Source organism: Diachasmimorpha longicaudata, chromosome 5 (assembly GCF_034640455.1).
Source record: "Diachasmimorpha longicaudata isolate KC_UGA_2023 chromosome 5, iyDiaLong2, whole genome shotgun sequence".
Taxonomy (NCBI): Eukaryota; Metazoa; Arthropoda; class Insecta; order Hymenoptera; family Braconidae; genus Diachasmimorpha; species Diachasmimorpha longicaudata.
Window position 1 is genome coordinate 3,475,487 of NC_087229.1, and position 20,623 is coordinate 3,496,109.

A 20,623-nucleotide genomic window follows, 5' to 3' on the forward strand; every position below is an offset into this window, starting at 1 on the left:
CAGCTTGTCTTCTTCTCAGGGTTAATGACCCTACTATGTCATCCTCGCCACCACCCTTGTAACTCTGAAGAGATTTTTCACCAGAGTGGCCCATACCCTCCATCGCACACATGATTTTTCAGAGAGTTATCCCCTGGATATCGACTCCAGTGGTCCCAAGGGAATGTCAACCGAAATTTTACTTTTTCGCTCTTGTGACAACCAGTCGTCAGGAATTCTCTTCAACAAAATTAACTATTGAACAATTTTTCGTGAATCAGGAAATATTTTTTAATTAAAAGTGTATTTTCGGCGCTCACAGGTAACAGGATTTGCGAGAAAGCTTTTGTTCCTGTCCAACAGTCCCAGAGGCTACAAAAATCAAACAAATATTTTCAAAACTAATTTATCATCTAAAGTTGGCGAACAGTGGGAGAAAAAAATTTTTTTTTCACAAATACCTTCGGTTTTTCTTCTCTCACTTTCTCAGTTTTAGATTCCTCTCTCGAGGCCGTTGGATAAAGATGTTCACGTCTCTATATTTGATAAAACTGGCCAAAAAAATCGTATTAGATCGGAACGTGAGCCACTGGTTCAAGGACAAATGTGCATGTATATGTACGTGTAGATATACATAGACATAGCACGGTATCATCCCCTCTGCTTTTTCCATTCTCTATCCTGTCGCTTTCTCATTCACTGAATTTGAATTTATCGTCTGGCAAAGCATTGAGATACGGTGGTGTTATTAGTCCAGTAAGGACAACAACGGATGGGCAAAGTAATATAGAGTTTGTTCCTGGGTTGAAACCAGATGGTTTCGATTGTGAATAATAATTCGCCTGGTGCTCGCCTCTTCACGGGATACGATCTTGGGTGTGAATCAATCGCCCTGAAAATCTGAATATGCAAGATTTGGAATTTATTCGCTGAAGTTTAATCTTCATTCTCACGATAACCTAGAGAGAGAGAAAGAGAGAGAGAGAGAGTCTGGTGTGGTCATCGAGCAATCGCCAGAGTCGATGGAATTGCGGCGGAAATAAATGGAGAGAGGATAAGAGTAGAGAATTGAGGTGAAAAAGAATGTTCGGGATAAACAAAAGGCAAATGAGAAAATTCTTCAATTTAAGTGAAGACGGAAAAATTTCCAACGACATTCCTATACATACATATCAAATGTATATGTATACATATACATGTATATAAAATCTACATCATTTATAAGTCATCAGGTTTATCTGACGATTTAATATGGTACGTTCGAGTTTTGGAAGATGGTAAAGTGCACTAGTTGCTAAATTTAAATGTGATTAAATGTTGAGGAGAGTTGAGTCAAGTCTTGGATTTTCACGAATGGGATGATTACGGAGGAAATGAACTATGAGCGGGAAAATGGGGGAAGTTTTCTCTATAACAGAGGAAGTTAGTAAGGTAAACTACCCAATGGCTAGGCGGTTACGAAAAATTTGAGGTTCTTCGAAAGATTAAACTTAGTTAGCCAATACTGATGTTACAAGTGTAAACGCCGCATGGGGGAAAATGCAACGAAATGCACGAAAAAAGTGGAGCCCTAAAATCAACGCGGAGACAAATATTCGGTAAAAATTATGGTACACAAGTCCCCGGTGGACCAATGGTGTGTTCACCCTCTCGTACAGTAATGTAACAGTTTTCGTTTCAGAATGCCGCAGTTCCCCCTTGTGTGGCATGATGAGAATTACTTTATTCTGTTTGAGGCCTTGTTAAGCCGACACTGACATCGCAGCTCCCACTGCGATGTGTAAGGTGCGCCTCAGGGGAAGATGGGGGCAGAGTGGTGAAAACACTTTTTCGCCTCAGAGAGTTAAGATGTCAACCTAAGCATTCCTGGGAAGACCTTTAGACAGGAACTTACACCCGTTTCTACCGCAGTCACAGTATTAGTTTAAATAAAGTCACACCATATCTCTCTTATTTTTTTTTCCCTGAAAATATCATGCGCCATTTCCCTTAAAAAATTGCGCTTACAAAGTGATTTAGGACTTTATGTCAGGAATTATTGACAGGAGTCAATATGTCTTCTCTAATCCCGACAATTACATGCACCATCGCCTACGGTACTTCAATCATACTAAATCTGATTGATACATTGGAAAGTATCGCGAAAGAATAGAATTTATTTGAATGTTAAGATTATAAGAATTTGCGGAAACAAAACATTACGTGAATCACGTGCATTTTATATTTCCCCCTAATTGTTGAACACGACATTACTAGTCTTTCCAAGAAAATCCATTGAAAATATCGATTTTAACTCGCCCTTTGTCATCAGAAATCACTTCTTATCATTCCCGATAACCGCTCCACTCCTAATGCAAACCAGTTCTCTTATCTCCTCTCGTTTCAACTCTTTTCCCTGATTTCATTCCTCCAGCAGACTCTTCATTAGCGACACAGCTAAAGCTCTAACTGCTCGTATCGATTTTCCTCCATTAGCTGTTAAAGCTCTCCCTCCGTTGTAGAGAAAATACATTGACGGAAAAGTTCCTCTGCTGTCATACACAGGAATCTATGTCGTTACATCATTATCGCAACATTTCAAAAAATAAACATATTGGGTTTTTAACTCTGACTTTTACCGATTTATAACCGGTAAAGTGAGTAAAGAAGGAACCGCCAATACATTTTACGCCCAAAAATTACTCCCGTTGTTCCGAATCGATACATTTTTTATGTTCAACGGGAAAATCAAATTTTTTTAATTTTGTTAAATTTCATTCTTATTCTCATTGAAAACAACTTGAGAAAAATCCATTACTTTAATTTTTTATTACGGTTCTCTACTTTGGGAAGCAGTTGAATTTGTCTAGCCGTAAACGTTATCATCGTTTCATCTTGATCTCCTCTTGTAGTTCACAATTTTCTACACATCTGTGCAACTCATTGTCTAACGGGACACATTTAAAATGAGCATCCTTTACCAAAAAATAAATCAATTTCCTCCGTGAGACATTTTTATTGCACTTGGCCTTACCGTCCTACTCCAGCAGTCGAGTCCCAAAACGGACCCTCCCCTCCTACACAATCTCCCACCAATTTCCCAAATTTTCCACTTTGGACGTTTCAAAATTCGACCAAAGGGCTAGTCTCCTTCCAAATTTAAAACAGTCCGGATCAACCTTAAACTAATTTCCGCGCAAATCGTTAAAATTCATGTGGTGTAAAAATTCATTTAACAAATATGTGTTTTTAAAAATAAAGTAAAAATTTCATTAAAAATCAGGTTATCCATTTATTAAATACCGAACCCTAACAAACCTCGTGATTATTCACTCCCTAATAAAATTTGTTGTGTCCCCAAAAGGCATAACCCGTATTACCCCTGTACAAAATAAAATATTCCGTAAAAATGAGGGAAAGGAAATTCACGGCGAAGAGTGAAGACCTTTTGAGCGACCACACTCCATAGGTACAGTGACCATATGATACTGAATCGAATCGAACAATGCACGACTCTCGACATGTAGACTTTCCATTCATCTCGACAGCGACCGCTTCACCCGAAACTGCTCATAAATCAGCTGCGACACTGATTGTATGTCGTACAAGACAGACTCATTCAAGGCTCCTGTGAAGAGCTTGTAGAAAGTATTCAGGCACGTGACTAGCTGATAATTCGCTGGCTCAGACAAGTCTCTCTTTTTCGGAATCAGCACAATTGGCCCCTCCCCTAACCACCCAGGAAGGAACTCAGCGCTATCAATGAACGATGTCCACATCCAAGTGAGTGTAGCATAATGTAATTATAAAAATTTCTTTGTTTCTCTTTCTCGATTCGGAGATATTCAACGATAAACCAAATTATTTCCCTCCCCCACTTCACTACTGATTAATGATATCAGTTAATAATGAATTTCTTAATTTTTCTTTCAGCCTGTCTGACTAGGCCGCAACTACTTACATTTTTGAATATTATAATTCGAGTTATATTCATCTATTCGGTCATAATTAAAATTGATCGGCACGAGGAGATCTCACAATCAACTGGTCGCATGTTCAATGCGATGGTCGAAACCGTTAAGAACAATCATTCACCTGCTTTTCGATTATCTTGACAATTGCAAGGGTCGCGTGATGCCTGTCCAACGTTTCTAATGAATTTTCATCAGCTCAGGTAAGTGACTACCCGGACATGATTTCGGAGCTCTCGCTCCGAGTGAAAGTATTTGTGTGGAGAGGAGCAAATCTGAGATAAAAAAATATTGCGTTCCCTTTTCGCTAGGAATTTCAGCCGCTTTTTGTCAACCCTCACTCGCAAATACAACGCAAGATACGAAATCTGAAGTCACTGATGACAGATGAAATGATAAAAGTCATAAGCGAGCGGGGAGAAACATCAGAATAAACAGAAAAAGTAGAGGAGGGGGGGAAAGTTTCATTAAAGCTTAATTCAAACAATTTGTACGAGAATAACTGCTATTGGAAGGAAAGATAAAACGAAAGTAAAGCTGTGGAGAAGGACAGAAGTAGGGAGGGGTGAGGATGGGGACAGATGACAAAGCATAAAGAAAAATGTTACTTGGACATAATTGATTGAAAGATCTTTTCTCTCACTCTCTCTCTCCCTAGCAATATTTTTTACGAGCCCTTCCTTATTCACGTGCTGTTTCGCCGCGAGAGGTGCTCATCGTACCAGTAAATTAACATTCTTTCCCTTTGAATCGACACGGAAAATTGAATTTTTGAATATTATTCGAGTCTAAAGGGACGAAATCAAGTAGAACACTCCCAAGAATTGTTTTGAAGCATTGAATTGACGAAAAAATGTCTTCCGTAATTATTACCGAATATTGTTCTGACTGGTGAATTAAGGAGAGGTAGGTAATTTTTCAGGAATTTTTCTCTCCGTGTAGCGCTGGTTCCATCTGTAAAATATGTAGCTTATTAATCTTGTCAACTCTGAATTCACCCAGCCTCTCATTTACCCCATTTCCCTATCCCGAAACTCTATCCGATCTTCATCCCTTCGTTAATTAAAATGAAAAAAAAAATGCGATATTTATCGCATATGTCAATTTTACGAATGTCGGAGCACATTAACGTTTTACTACTGGCCCAGGGCATCAGTAACTCCAGTGTCGCTCCAATCCACCGTCGCGTGTGTATTCATGGACTTAACTCGCGTTTTTCAGCATCCCCCGGGAGTCACCCTTGACTTCGTCCTCGCAACCCCCATTACTCACAATATCTAATATACAGGTACCTTTACATCCGTTGAACAATATTTTTCTATTACCGTCCAACTGATTGTTGGATATTTTCAACGATAAAAAAACCAGGTACTACATGGTACAGTCTGGACGAATCCCCAGGTGGGTCGATTGTAAAGGATAGTATTTTCAGTGTCCGAATGTCAATCGAAGCGATAACACTGCATTTTATCGCTATCAGTGGGCACAAATGGAATCGTATAATGCAGTGATGTAGATTAGGCCAATCAACGATTTTAGCGTGGTAATTAGCACGAGGTGGAGAGAACCAATTCGTTGAGACCGATGATTCAACACGACATAATTATCAAGAAATTTACACTTTATGTTGGCGATTTAATCGATCAGCTTGTGTACAGAAATGGACGTTGATAATTTTTGGCGAGAAAATTTTGATGATGACGAATGTGATGAAAATGTGTATATTATTGTTTGCGTTTAATCATCTGCAGGTGTCTATGATATCGATCGTTTTCATTTATACTTCGATGTATGGAACAATAGAATCCCACTCAATTGTTTACGTAATTCCATTCCCCGAAATTCGAGAGAACATGATAATGAATTATGAATTTAACACTCAATGTTTTAATCGTTAAAGTTCACTCATGCACGAAAAGAAAAATCCTCAAACTATGAAATATACTTAAAATGAGTATATTATTATACTCACATACATATACTATATACGTATATATACATATACGTATAATACCACAAGTGGTTCAAAATTATCGAATATTTCCCGATAGATTCGTTGCAAACAAATGAAGGAGTCAAGTTTTTCAGGCTAAAAAATCACTCGTGCTTCGCACTCGTGATTTTTCCTGAAAAACTTGACGACTTCATTTGTATGCAGGGAACCTAGAGGGAAATATTCTATAATTTTGAAGCTCGAGTGGTATTCAGGGGATTATTTTTCCTATCCAAATTTCGGCCAAGAGAATTGTGCCATGACATGAAAAGAGGTTTATTTGGTTAAGTGTCGTTTGTTTACCAAAATATTCAAAAAATTATCGCATATAATACCACAAGAGCTCCGAAATTATCGGATATTTCCCGATAGGTTCGTTGCAAACAAATGAACGTGTCAAGTTTTCCAGTTTAAAAATCACGAGCGCGAAGCGCGAGTGATTTTTCTGGAAAACTTGACAAGCTTATTTGTTTGTAGGGAACCTTGAGGGAAATATCAGATAATTTCGAAGTTCGAGTGGTATTCGGGGGATTATTTTTTGCATCCAAATCTTGGCCGATAGAATTGCACCATGAGACATAATTTTCAACGAATTGCCATTAATCTGTCAGATACAATTGAGGGTTACTTCAACATTTGTTTTTTTTTATATATATCAACATGCAAAATTTCCAGTGAAATTTCCAAGAATATCCGCTGAAATACCGTGTTGACTATACAAAATAACGTCGAATGGTGCAATCCTATTGGCCAAGATTTGGATGGGAAAAATAATCGCTGATATTCGAGGTAGGCTATACAAAATATCAACAAATGGTGCAATTCTATTGGCTGAAATTTGGGTGGGAAAAATAATCATTATTATTATGAGGAAAATGTAGATACTTAAATCAAGTATAAAATATTCTCGATTCAAACGAACGAAATGTCAACGAAGTCTAGAAGGTTTTCCAAGACGAGTACACCTAGAAAAATATTGTAGACATTTTCTGTACAGATTTCTGTCTTCACAAGTACATACACAGAGGCAAAACGATATATTACGTGGAAAAATTGATGTTGAACATGGCTCGGCTGGGGCCCCAGCGAAGCTGATACCGTAAGATTGTGCATCTCATGCAGTTCCCAAGTGCGCCACACAATTGTTTGTAGACACTCGCATAATCATGAGTTTCCCCATTTTCATCGACCTCGGTATAAACATTGCGCCATAAATTTCCTCCGGAAAATCAGAAGTTTAAATAAATATAAAATTAATTAAAGGATTTCATTCAAAGTTCTGTGCGATATAGTTATGCTGAAGAGCAATGAGATTGTTATCATTGAAAGCTAATTAAGCTCCTCTGGGAGTGACTCAATCCAAGAAATATAATTTGTGGAACGTGAATACTTCTCTCAGGCAATTGAATATTTGACAAAAATAATGTTTTTTCTCAGTTGAGTAATTGGTCCTCTGTGTTTTATGTGAAATCAATCGTTCTCATAGTCACGTATTTTCTCTCGATTTATTATTCGCTCTCGCTGCAATTGAATAAAAATTGGATGGTTTGAACCAATTTTCTATTTTTTTATCTATATATCCTTCAACAAATTTATCGTCAAAAAATACATCCGCTTATAACGCCATATTCACTAGTGCAGTCTACAAAACAAAATTTCGACTTTTTAAATACCATTTTTTGGTTGAAAACTGACGAGAAATTCTCAGAATATTGATATCAAGACCAAATTGGAGCTAAAATGTCTACAGACTATCCTCAGTGTACATATCGATCGGAAAAACCCATTACTCCGGGTAATTACCAAGTTATTGGGATTCAATTCCCATTATAATTACATCGACGCTCAATTGACCAATAGGCCGATAACAATTCGTATTTTCCCTTCTCGATGAACTATTTGAACATTTGCGTCGTTAAATTCAAAGATAAAGTGCTACTCACCGGATTTCTGAGGTTATTGACAGATATTGTCCCTTGTTGTAACGGATCGACACCTTTTATATCGAAACTTGACATATCCAACGTTGAAAGACCGAACTGTCTCCCAGCTTTTATGTCACCTATATTTCTCTGACGTGAGTATCACAACAGGAGAGAACCTAACATCTCCCCCGAGTACTTTTCCTCCCAAAAAAAATAATAAACTAGATATTCAATATCCGGGATGTAATATCGTCTGTATGGCTGAGCATACTTTACGCTCACAAATATTGGAGATAGGAATTACACGAAGATAAATTTACCTTAAAACTTTGGTGCAGTCTAGCGCTGATGATATATTTTCCCGAAAATTGTGAAGACGATTACTCAAGAAAATAACATAAATTACGGAAATCTTCAGGTGTGCAGTTAAGGAACAAGTTCAAAGATTCTACTGTTCATCTTGCCAACGTATTTCTGGACCTAGTAGAGTTTTCAGAAAATGTCCGGGCAGTCTGGTACCCAAATAAAATTTTGATAGATCTAATTTATTATTGAATTATTTATTTTCCTTGGAAATTCATGAGAAAGTTCAGATACGCAAACAAATAATTTCTCATACGGGGATTTTAAAACATTTTCAATAAATTTTCGATGGGGGATTTCGACTGTTTGACTTGCCTTTTGTCATTCAAATAAGGCATTCGTTGACAATCATTGAATATTTATTGGACCCAATTCTACCATTTGTCAACAGTTAACGAGCCTCGTGTGATGTGAGTTGTTTTATCAGTTTAACGATGTTCCTATCTGATCATAATTTTTGCTCACGATTACTCTGAAGGATATTATGGCGGCTCACGAGGTCCTCGCAGGATGCAGGGATGCCATTACCGATACAGAAGCTGTCTGGGTGCACGGGCTAACAAAATGTCAAGTGATTTTCTTTCGAGTCCAGAGATTCTCCAACAAAAAGTTATCTCACAAATTTACAACCTTGTTCGTCTAGCAGTATGTGCACAGTAATGCTAAAATTAATTTTCGACTTATCTCTCTTTACATCCCCATTGAATGATTACTATAATTATGGTAAACTCGAATGAAAAACAAAGAGAAAGATTGAACAATAATTGTGGAGTTAGCTTCCCCTCGTTTCAGTGCAAATTAAACAGCTCTGCCGCGAGCACTGATGACCATTTATTTTTAGGGGATAGTGTAGCAGAAAATAACGTGTTTATCATATTTCAGGATCATTCTCATGGAAGAACAAAAAAAAAACAGCAGCTATAATAATTGCACTCAACCAGAGACATGATAATGGAACTGTGTGTGCCCCCAGCGACAATTAACGTGACTTATCGCTGTTTTCCATTAAAAAATTGAGGTAATCACGATAAATATGAACAAATTCATAACATTTAATTCGACGAAATGAACGAGCATCAATTCATTCATTTTGTTCATCCATAAAAAAATCTTTGGAGTCCATGAGTAAATAATTGGAAACCATGTCTATCTCTCCAGCTCTATCTCCTCTTTTATCATCTTTTCCACTTCTTTCATCAAAAAAATAATACAAGGGCGACATAAGGCGTATAAAAGCTGCATATCAAATCTCTCTCGACTCTACCATTTTCACGGTGAAAAATGGATTTCGGTTCTTCCTGGCCTCATTCCCGCACTCTCTCCATACACGTACGTAGCAATTTTTATAAAATAGAATGGATTTTCTGAACAGAACAGAGAACAAAGAACGAACAGAACCTTTCCCTTTTCGTGTGATCTAAAGTGTTGATCCTTGTTTCTATTTTTTAATTTAAAATTAGATATCCTGGAGCAGCATATTTTTTTTGATTAAATAAAATGGCTCGCGATGACTATTATTAAAAACAAAATTATAACAATGATGGCACTTGTAAAAAACAATATTCGAGGTGTCGATAGACGTCAGAACACGTCGAACTGATGGATCTGCAGTTTATCGCAATTTTAAATTTCAGTAGCAGCAGTCACTAGCCAAAATTTCAAGATGAGGAACGAATTATTCATATGTCTGATCATAGATGCTCCTATCCACTCACAGGCACCCAATGATCATGAATAAACAGCTGGAGAACATCAAGCTTATCTTCGAAATGATTTGGGGTGATCTGCGATTGGGTGAACTCAGATGATTTGAGTCTGACTGAGCGCAAATCCGCAGTCGTGTTGATTACGAATAGGAATATAGATCTTGGAGGTAATGACGATACGACTAGTGGATTATGAGCTAACATGCCAGCTGTACATTGGAAACCTGGAGCCAATGATCGATGACCGGCTCAGCCTCAAACACCAAGTGGAAAACGCGATCATTACGCCTCATGCTCAACACTGGAGCTCCCAAACAGAGGAGATGAGCTCTATTCTCGTCGATGAGTACGTCAGTACTCACTTATCGCATCGCTATTTGGGCGGAAGTGCTTTGCAGAGATTCGCCGCAAAGTGGCAGCTGTTTACCGACTGAGTGCCCAGAGTTCCCAGCGTATATGTCCCTGCAGGAGATGATGCTGTGCGTGTCATAGGCGGTAGGAAGTCGATTGAAATATTCACCAGGAACAAAGTACCGGCAAAAAGGATCGACATCACTGAGCGAGATGAGGACAGGCAAAAGGCATGAGAGGGTGGAGATGTGGCACTCGCTACTGAATACCTCACTAAGAGGAAGATGGATACATCGTTTGACTCCGCAGGTGGGTGCTTGGGTGAATCGTGAACACGATGAAGCCCGAACATGCTGAACTAAATTACCACTTAACGCAGATGGTTGTAGAACGCGGGTGTTTTCAGGTGTACACAGGGAGAAAAATTCTTGAATAATTACCTGCCTCTTCCGCAAGCTGCCAGACAAAACGATATTCTGTCAATCTTATGGAACAGTTCGGCACTTGTTCAGTGAACTTTCAGGAAAAAATCCCACAGAAGTCCAGAAAAAATATGCAAAGTTCCGTGAAAAAATGCAAAACTGTTCCCTCATTTTTACTGAATAGTGTTTTTTACTGAGATTCCGTTCTGCCCCCATATTAAAAACAAAAGAAACCTTCCAAATGCGTCTTGACACACTATGGGGGTTTCATGAATGAAGAAAGAAAATATGGTGGTCGTTCCAGATTTTCAAAATAGGAAAATTACCGGATGACTCAGACACATTAGGGCACATATGAATTTTCCAGAACGGGATATCACTTTTTCAGTTTCTCCCTCGACTTTTTTTCCTTCCCCTCGGATAAACTAATTTTCTAGACATTTGTCACCCCGTGCATCCTGCCTTTTATCCTTACGTTTGATTGTTACCCTTGATCCGCACATTTAATCCATGTCCTTTTCCGTCATGTTTCTACTCTGATCCCCTCCTCACAAAAGATTCTCGTGCCATAGATTCGCCACATAAAAAAAGTAAGAACCTCGCGACTCCCTCTCTGCCCTGAAAATATTACGTTATGTACGAACAGACCCCTTTAGGTCTCTGGAGACACATTGGAGGAAGTCGTGTAAAAAAAAAATGGTCGACGATAGGTGCTCTCATCAGAGAAGGGTTTGGCTTGATGAAAATCTTGAAGTATTTTCAACGTTGCTTTGAATAAACGCGTTAAACCTACGCGATTTGTGACTGTTTACTCGAATCAATTCAATTTCTCAGTCATGAAGAGTCGGACGTACGGACTAATTAGGTGCTCCGACTTAATATAAGCCGATTATGTACTTACACTAAGTCTTTGCTTTGCGATTGTCATAAATCATCTTCAAATATGATCCACCAACAAGATAATTCAAAAGTCAATTGAAATTACAAAACTGGGACTTCTTGCGATGAATGACAGAAGAACATACATTAATCAAGTTGATTTGGTCGTTCTTTTTGCTTCTTTTCAATTACGATAATTCATCATTGAATGAATAAATGTTTATTTGAAGAAGACTAAAAATGAATAAACAATGACAGACAAGAAATGCAAAAGACTGACACGTTCGCGAATTAGGAATTGAAATGAAAGACTGATCATTTCGAAAAAGACAATCGTTCATAAAAGTTCATCCAAATAGAGTATTAAATCTGGAATGACATAAATAATAATGTAACATAATATCAATTTGTTTATCGATCTGGTTTATCAACTTTGCCTGTGAAGGTGGTTCACTCGATGTTTCTTCATACGATGCGAATCAAAATTTTCCCCTTCACGATATCGTAAGGAATTCCTTTAAAGGAAGAATGAAATGAAGTGAATAAATTCTTCCGTTCTCTTCCCCTTAGTTTCACTCCCTTGACTCTCCCTGTTTTATGAAATTCAAGTTTTCTCCAAATATCACAGCACAAAGGAAGAATGAATAACAACACTGCTGACAAAATAAATAATGCACTCACATTTTTTCATTGATGACGTTTTGCCTCCGGTATTTGCTCTTATAAAAGCGCATCTTCAACACCGGTGAACTCGTTGATTGTGAGCTCCGTCGGATGAAACACAGGCGTCAATACTGGCCTTGATTCCAGTTGTATAGACTCCCTGGTTTGATTCGATCTTGATGCAAGAGTCGATAAAAGACTCTCCTGTACCGTATCATTTCCATTGCACAGCTTTTCACTTTTGTAAGCCTCAGTTGTTCGTGGAGTGGTGTTTCTCGGTTTTATAAATGGTAGTACCTACAATGAAATTACCAATAATATCATACGTGATAAAATTGAGTTTTTAAAAATTAATTGAATTGGATTGATGGAAAATCATTCAAATCGAATATATAACGATATTATTTCACTCAAGAGATCAATGACACTAATTTTCAATCCAATAGGGCATGTAAATAGAGGAAAATATTTACTAAATATTAGGTATCTCGTTGAAATGATAAATTATTTGGAATCGATTGATCGTGAATGATGAGTGCAAAGAAATTAAACCTCCGTTTTTCTTTTTTTCAAAGGATGCAGAGAAGTATTGGAATCATTGATATTTTTCCATATTTCATATCCCCAAAATTTACTTCCAAAGTTCCGTCGTATAGATAAGTATAGGTTCCTTTATCCGCTGGTCTATTGTTAACAGAGTGAGTGGTAAGGGACAAAATAGCTTTCACAAAACCCAAGTATAAGCGTAAATTTGAATGATTAATTAAAGAATAGTGAAACGGTAGAACTATTCACGTCAGTGTCTGACGAAAATGACTAAAGAGACGTCTTCATTGTGGAAAATAACAATTCGTCTAGAACTTTCTAGACATTTCAATTGTCAAAGTCAATTTTTTTCAATTTTTAAGATCGAAGGGTAATTAATCGATTTATCGATTGATTATTGATGTATCCTGGGTACCCGGAAAATAAAAACAATTGGACTCATTCTATTTCGACCCGCACACTTGATTAAAATTTATTTAAATAAAAAAAATAGGTATACCCCTTCATAGAATGTATGTTTATAGAACTCGTCGAGGTGGGAATAAAAATAAAATCTTGTTCTATCACCAGTAGATTGATAACGAAAAAAATAGGACATCCCTCAGTGGTATATACTCACTGTCATGTGCTCACCATCCCCTGCTTGTTTTTCATTATGATGTGCAAGGGGTCGTTCAAGTACTACGTAAATAAATTTTTGGATAATTTTGACCCTTATGTCAGCATATTCTCCATATTGATAACAATTACTGTCAGAAATCTTGGACGCGATAAGTAATCAACATAAATAAATTCAACACACGATCACTCAATTCATAATAAATTCACCAAATTAAAGTATAAAAAATATCAAATTCAAGACGAACACTCTGTCCATATATTTTTAAATAATTATATTTTTAAAACCAAAGAAACCAAAAATATGTTCTAGATATTTTGTCAAGTTTCACGGGATTTTTAAAAAACAAATTGACGTGCAATTCGATAATATTTCTGGTGCTGGTATTCGAATTTTTTTGCTGAGCGGTAATTTGAGAACATTTTGCATTAAAAATTTTTATTTGCCTGGTCAAAACTTTCAATGTTCGTGCACGTAAAATCTATATGTTCAATTAATCTACAACGACCGCCCATCCCCCTCGTGATCATAGCAATCCTTATGAAACTGGAAATATGTAACGTAATGTAACGACAATATGTCACTTTCAATATACGATATTTTACTATTTTATTCTCTCTATGTACTTCGCCCTCTACCGCATGCAAAAAAATCTCACATACGCTTCCATTGCACCATATTCACTGTGTCGAGCTGAGTAATTTATATGCGATTTTTCAGTCCGTCCGCGAAGCAACTTGGAATAATAAAACTCATTGGTAAGTAAACAGAATTTTCAACGAATGCGATTACGACCTCCCTTTCAACTAGATCTATAAACCTCACATCCGACAGCAATGTAATTTACCAGTACTACGTTAATTTCGTTTGCGTCTGTATCACGTTCCGCTCTACCCAACCCGATAGCTTACATGATTTTTTTCATATGACATTCCCTAGTGGAATTAGCTTGACTCCATATGTAGAAATGGGAAATAATAGTTACCATCGCAATCACTAAATCGTTAATTTGTTTTCCGTCGTAAAGTCAATTCCAGAACAACCGAAATGAAGAATTTTTCCGATATTTGTTTCGATTGTTTATAAATTCCAGAAATTAGACACTTTATGGAGGAAAAATACTTTTGCCAAGTATATTAACTCACTGCAAGAAAATTTATGCAGAGCCTGTTCAAATATTTATCTACATTTACGTGTGGTAAGTGAATATATTTGGCAGAAGTATTTTTTTGTCGGTGGAAACTCCTTGGATACACAACGTTAATTCAAAAGTACGTGTTTCGCTAAATATTCATGTCCTGATGGACATAAAGTATGTGGTATGCGCATCTCAGTGGAACATTTTTTAATATCTTGCAAGATAAATAGACCTTATTATTTAGAAAAATTCACCTGGTAATCATTCGACTGTTACCTCCTACTCCTATTTCTATCTATAACCATCATCATCATTATAGTTATAACTCTAATAGAAGAGCAGAACGAATGCATTTTGGCCTGTGATCGACCAAAAGTTTAATTATCCCTGTTAACAAGCCGAAATATCAAATATTTAATCATTTTATAAATGTTTGGCTTCGCGCTTTAATATCCTATATTTATATACATCGAATCTCCGCAAGTATTTTCTGATTTTTTTGTAAATAGTCATTAGTGACCTCGATTCGATGGGGCTAAAAATAAAGAGATAAAAACTGAGGTGGGCTAGTTGTTGATTTACTGCGCTCGCTCTCATTTTGTGCTCTTAGAATGACTCATTTACTATTAAAAATATTTCCTTCAACTTTTCCCGAATGTCATTTCATTTCCTTCCGCACGGAAAATAAATCCAGAATCCTAAACTTTTTTGGTACTAACTAATCAACCGTTTCACTGCAAAATTTCTTGGATATTTCTCATTAAATCATGTTTCGTAAATTTTATTGTAGCAGTTCAGTAATTTTTGCTGTATCAGCAGAGTGATTTAATTTTAATTAGAATAACATTTTTTTAATCCAGAAAAATATGTGATCATTATTATTAATTTTTCCTAAATTTTCAAGAGAGACGGGAGATAACGATGACTTATAAAACACTTTTACAGAGCAGTAAGGTATTTTCATAAAAAAATTCTCTCCGTGTACGAACCGTAACAAATTTACTCATTAAACTTTGCCGAGTTACTACTGAAATCAGTCCAACTCAGTGAACTTATACGAAATTATCAAATAAAAGAACGCTAAACGAAAATGAAGAAGAAAATCACTGAAGACGAAGGAGAAAAATAATCTTCATTCCGTTGCTGCAAGTGTCTTCTCTTGTCTCCTAAATTGCCTTTTGCCGTCAAGATGCTGTCGAAAAACTATGGGCCATAATTGGATTAAGCGAACTGAAAATAATGATACGAAATCAGCTACAATTTGAACGCGTATAGTACTCGACTACGAAGTTATTAGTCCCTTGATGTCATGTACAGTGAACGCCTGCTGAGTGCGCACACCGTAAGTGGCTGCTTTGGTGGAATCTTTGGTCACTGGGTAGAGTTCCACAAATCGCCATATCTCCCACTCTTACTCTGATTGTCGACATTCTGGCCTTTCCGGCCCTTCCAAAGTCGCAAATTGTGCCTTGACATGGGGTGAGGGATGGTGCTTTCAGTCAAGCATTCGATTCACCGAATTCTCCCAAATACGATTCTGAGAGGGAACACTCAACAGAGTGGCCTACTTTAACCTACCCTACCTTTAAAAGGGAGGAACGAGAAAAATTTGAATGTTTGATAAAAAATGTGAGACTTCTGAAATCAGCGGAGATACAATCATTCAAGCGGTGAATGATGACAACATTGCAAGCGTTCCTATACTTTTATTGATTTTTTTTTTGCCACAAGGGGAATCGTTCACTAATCGAATCAACTGATGCATCACTTGGATCAAAGAATATGTTCATTATAAATATTGTTCTATTATTGTTCTTTCTCCAAAAAACAACCAAAAATCAAATCTGTTTTCCCATTCCAACTTTTTCCTGAATTTCCCTTTGTTCCAAAATTATCGAGCTGTTGGGTTATTTCTTCAATTTTATTAATAGAAGTGAACTATGAATTTCGTAATCTCTGCATATATGACATCTGCGCTATAGATGACTTCAAATTCTCCAATTTTTTTTTCATTTCGCTGTGAAACGTGAAAAACCAAAAATATACTTCTAGCCAGACGTGAATAACACAGTGCATTACTTTATAATACTCATAGGAAACTATCGAATCCCACGCACCGCAGAAAAATCACGTACAAACGAAAGGTAGATAAATAAACCCCTTTTTTTTTATTGGAACCCTCTTGTTTAAAATTTATTAAATGTTTGGCACACTTTTACCCAATTGCTGCTTCTCGAGAAGTAGCAGCAGCAGCAGTGGTAAAAAACTCTCTCTCTCTCTCTCTTGACCCACCCCCTTTTCTATTTATGTTATATTAACAAAAATTAAAAGAGAAATAGAATGCCAAAAGAAACAATGACCCACCGCCCGTCGCGCTGGACTGGGATTTTTCCACTCCATTCCCCAACCACTTCAATCTTCCAACCCCTTAAACAATATAATAATAAAAATATATACATGCGTGAACTCTTTCCGGAAGTTGTCATTGAGCCAAGCATAGAGAAATGGGTTGTAACACGTGCTGCTCATAGCCAGCCAGTGAGTGATGAAGAAACACAACCTGTAGTACATCCAGTGATTAGTATCAGCGTAGAAGTCATCCACGACATTTAGCATGTTCAATGGCAGCCAACAAACTCCAAATATAGCGACCATGGCTATGAGCATTCTGTTGGTTCTCTTCTTCCTCTCCCTATCCACTTCTTCTTGCTTACCAGTCTTGGTGCCAGGCTTCGATCTTACCCGATGATTTAGCTTGATGGAAACGCAGATGTAGCAGAAGGCAATGACAAAGAATGGCACAACGAACTGCAGTATCGAAGTGAACGAGCTGAATAATTTTCGCAGCCGAACACTTGGCCAATGCTCCTCGCAATACGTGAACGGCTCCTCCAGGGTCATATAGAGACCGTATGGTAGGGTCAACAGCAGTGCAAATGCCCATATTCCTAATATCACCCACACACAAATTTTTATCTTCATTCTAGGACGAAAAGGATAAATTATCACCAGAAAACGATCAACTGCGATACTCGTCAATGTGAACGTACTGATGTAGATACTGACTCCTTGGGCATATGGCACCAGGTGGCACAGGGTTTGACCGAACACCCAACGGCCAAGAAATGTATACAGCGGTGTGAAAGGAACCGCAAGGACACAAAGGAGAACATCACTCAAGGCTAAATTTGTTATGAACAAGTTCGTCACTGTTTGCATCTGAGTGTTCCGAGCTACTACGTAGCAGACCAAGGCGTTACCGAACACCCCTATCAAGAATATTGCAGCGTATAGCAAGTAGAAAATACCCTGGACCCAAATGTTCGTAGTTAGGTAGTCATCCACGATGTTCTCAGTTGATCCATTCAGGAAACTTGTTTCATTTTCCAACACTTCAGGAGTCATCTTGATGTCTTACTTCAATATGAACATGTGATGATGCACTTGGCGTTGGCTGAAGATTTCGCCGAGACTCTGAAGACCATTATTCTCCAAGAGAAATCATCCAGAGGTTTTCATACCTGGTGAGGTTGTTGGTCGTGGCCTAATTGTAAATTCGTTTTCGAGGATTCTCCATGTATCGATCGGATTTGTCTCCTTCATAAACAGTATTCGTCATTGTATTCTGGAGTGTCACTGTCCTCTTCACAAGCGTCTCAGAGTGAATAGAAGTTTTGAGACTTCTTCACACAGATTTGAGGCGACCGGGTGGCGGGGGCGAGGGGGTTGTCAAAAGTTGATCTAAGTTTGGGTGTGCGGGGTATTTTAGGGGAAAGACCTTTCCCTCTCGTTTAGTTCCTTTCACGCTTTATGATACTGTGCTTTTTAGCTTTCTAAAGGTGTGTAGTCTACTTTAGGTCGACATAACTAATGATAACGCTCTTTACCGCCATTCTCCTTCACAGAGTCCTTTTAGAAAGAGCTCCTTCGACCAACGTTCTTTGATCTCATCATAGTCAAGACTATTAGTTTACTTAACTCTACGTTCATGATCAATTTTCTACAGTCTTACAAGTGTTGATCGGTTTTATCTTATTTATGCTGCTTATACACATAATATGAATTCTTTGACTGAATAAAATTCAGATTTCTTCTCACAGAAGATTGGAAAAAGTTTAAAAAAAGTTTACGAAAAATTCCATTACGCAAAGCTCACAAAGCTCTTGATAAAATTTTCTCTACTGGTAAACTTTTCGTCTCAGTTTTCGCTTGCTCTTTCCACTTTCTATGATATCATTCTCATCACTCGTATTTTCCTAATTAATTTTCTACAATCCTACAAGTGTTCCATTGTTTATCCAACGAATGGAACTCTCCAAGCAATTCTGCTTCTGGCTTATGTTTTTGACATTTAATTTAATAAGCAGAAGCTAATTCGCGAAGAAATGAATTGTGATAATTCGTAGAATTGTGATTGTCTCGAGGTACAGCAAGTACATTGAACGTGGGTAGAGAATCGTGTGCGCTGGATTATGACCACCTGTTGGAGCACCTTTATACCCGTATCTCCTCACCCCACAACATAAGGTTTTAACACAAGTTCACAACTTCGGAAAACAGATAAGAGTTGATATTTATTTTTTTTCAAGCGGAAAACTGGCTTGTTCAACACACTCAATCACATAACTAGAATAAATATCCAGTGTCAGTAGTGGTTTAATTCCTCCTCTAGTTCTTCGGTTTATTAGCATTCATTTTGTATTTTTCAATCTTCTGGTAAACTGAGACACTTTGTCAACTTTTAATGGCAAACTCTAGCAATCCCCTCATTAAGATTGAAGTTTTTATTACTTCAAACTTTCGAGCAGCTGGCATTTTAATGAATAATTACCGGACCAAACGCCCGATACATTTTTATGTTTTATATACATTTTTTCCCCTTCAATAAAATGCATGAAAAATTAGTAATTTTTTTTTTATGCTTTTGACTTTAATTTCGATGTATCAATTACACTTTCACTTTAGTCGCGGCAGTTGGGGAACCGGTGATGGAACATGTTCAAATATCACTTGCCGACTGAATCGTGAAAACCGTCCAGGCGACTTCGAGGACTTTGGGGGAGTTTTCGCGCAAGCGTATCCGATACATCACGCCTTCATGGCGGTACATCATAATACAGTTCTCCAAATTCTCTTGATGAGATGTGTCTTTGCTCACCCAACTGAGTTTACTTTTTATACACATGTGATTATTCACCGTTGTTTTCCGTCCCTCACCCTCGCCGACCTCCCTCACTGAGCGGTGGATGCAATTCCCCCAATAAACAGTACTTGTTGAGCTATCGGTGAAAATGAGGGTAATTAACGAAATCAGGATCAAGGTGGTGATATATCCTTGTGAAAATCAGAGAAATACTATCCACGTTTACAGGGGTTTACATAAGAACTTGCACGTTTAATAAGAGCTAACATTTTAGAATATAACGGGCTTGATCGCGTGGAGCGCGTTTAATGAAGCCGTGCGATATTTACTAGGAGAGAATACCTCTTTGCTCTATGAAAGTATTTAGAAATATTTATGACAACATTTATCGACAATTTTGACGCTAGATTCCGCACGATATTTGACGGAATAATCTGAGAGAGAAAGAAACACACACACAGTCTGATTATTAGCTAACATTGTCAAAGGGTGATTTTACAAGAAAGAAAAATACTAAATTACTCACACGATTTCAAGAGAGTATTCTCCTCAATGTTACTAAAACAGTCTGATCCTCTTTACTCGTTGATGAATGACAACTATTCTCCTCATTTAACATTTTTCCATGTTTTTGTAGATATTCGAAAAGAAGGTTCCATTATTTCCGCCCCTTCCAATGTAAACAGATCTCGTCGAAAACGGCATCAGTGTCGCGGAGCATCGACAGGATTCCTGGATTGAGTAGTCCCTGGGAAATTTGTTACAGTCCTTGCACTTCTCGAACGAATTTTTCATGGAATGAGAGCACTGTGATTGAGCATAATGAAGATAATTTGAATGATTTGTTATTCATGCCATTATCACAGGTTTTTCCAAATTTAAATAAATTTTCCAGATCAGAGATGATTCCATTTGAATTGAAGACAGCATGGTCGACTGAGGAAAT

At 37.5% G+C, this 20,623-nt stretch overlaps 1 protein-coding gene across 2 annotated transcripts in view; it reads right to left on the minus strand.

Moving 5' to 3' along the window:
- The window catches only part of LOC135162317 (prolactin-releasing peptide receptor-like), a 41,171-nt gene extending 21,634 nt beyond the window's left edge, over positions 1–19,537 (minus strand). Inside the window, exons 1-3 of one of the 2 annotated variants that reach the window (XM_064120648.1) lie at positions 16,992–19,537; positions 12,250–12,528; positions 11,186–11,307 (exon numbers count right to left, since the gene is read on the minus strand). In XM_064120648.1, coding sequence (XP_063976718.1) covers positions 12,289–12,528; positions 16,992–17,939 — 1,188 coding nt within the window. In that variant the 5' untranslated portion in view covers positions 17,940–19,537 and the 3' untranslated portion in view covers positions 11,186–11,307; positions 12,250–12,288. Of the gene's footprint in view, positions 1–11,185; positions 11,308–12,249; positions 12,529–16,991 lie in introns of those variants that run through there. The other variant, XM_064120647.1, reaches the window with a different exon arrangement.
- Positions 19,538–20,623: the final 1,086 nt, after the last annotated feature.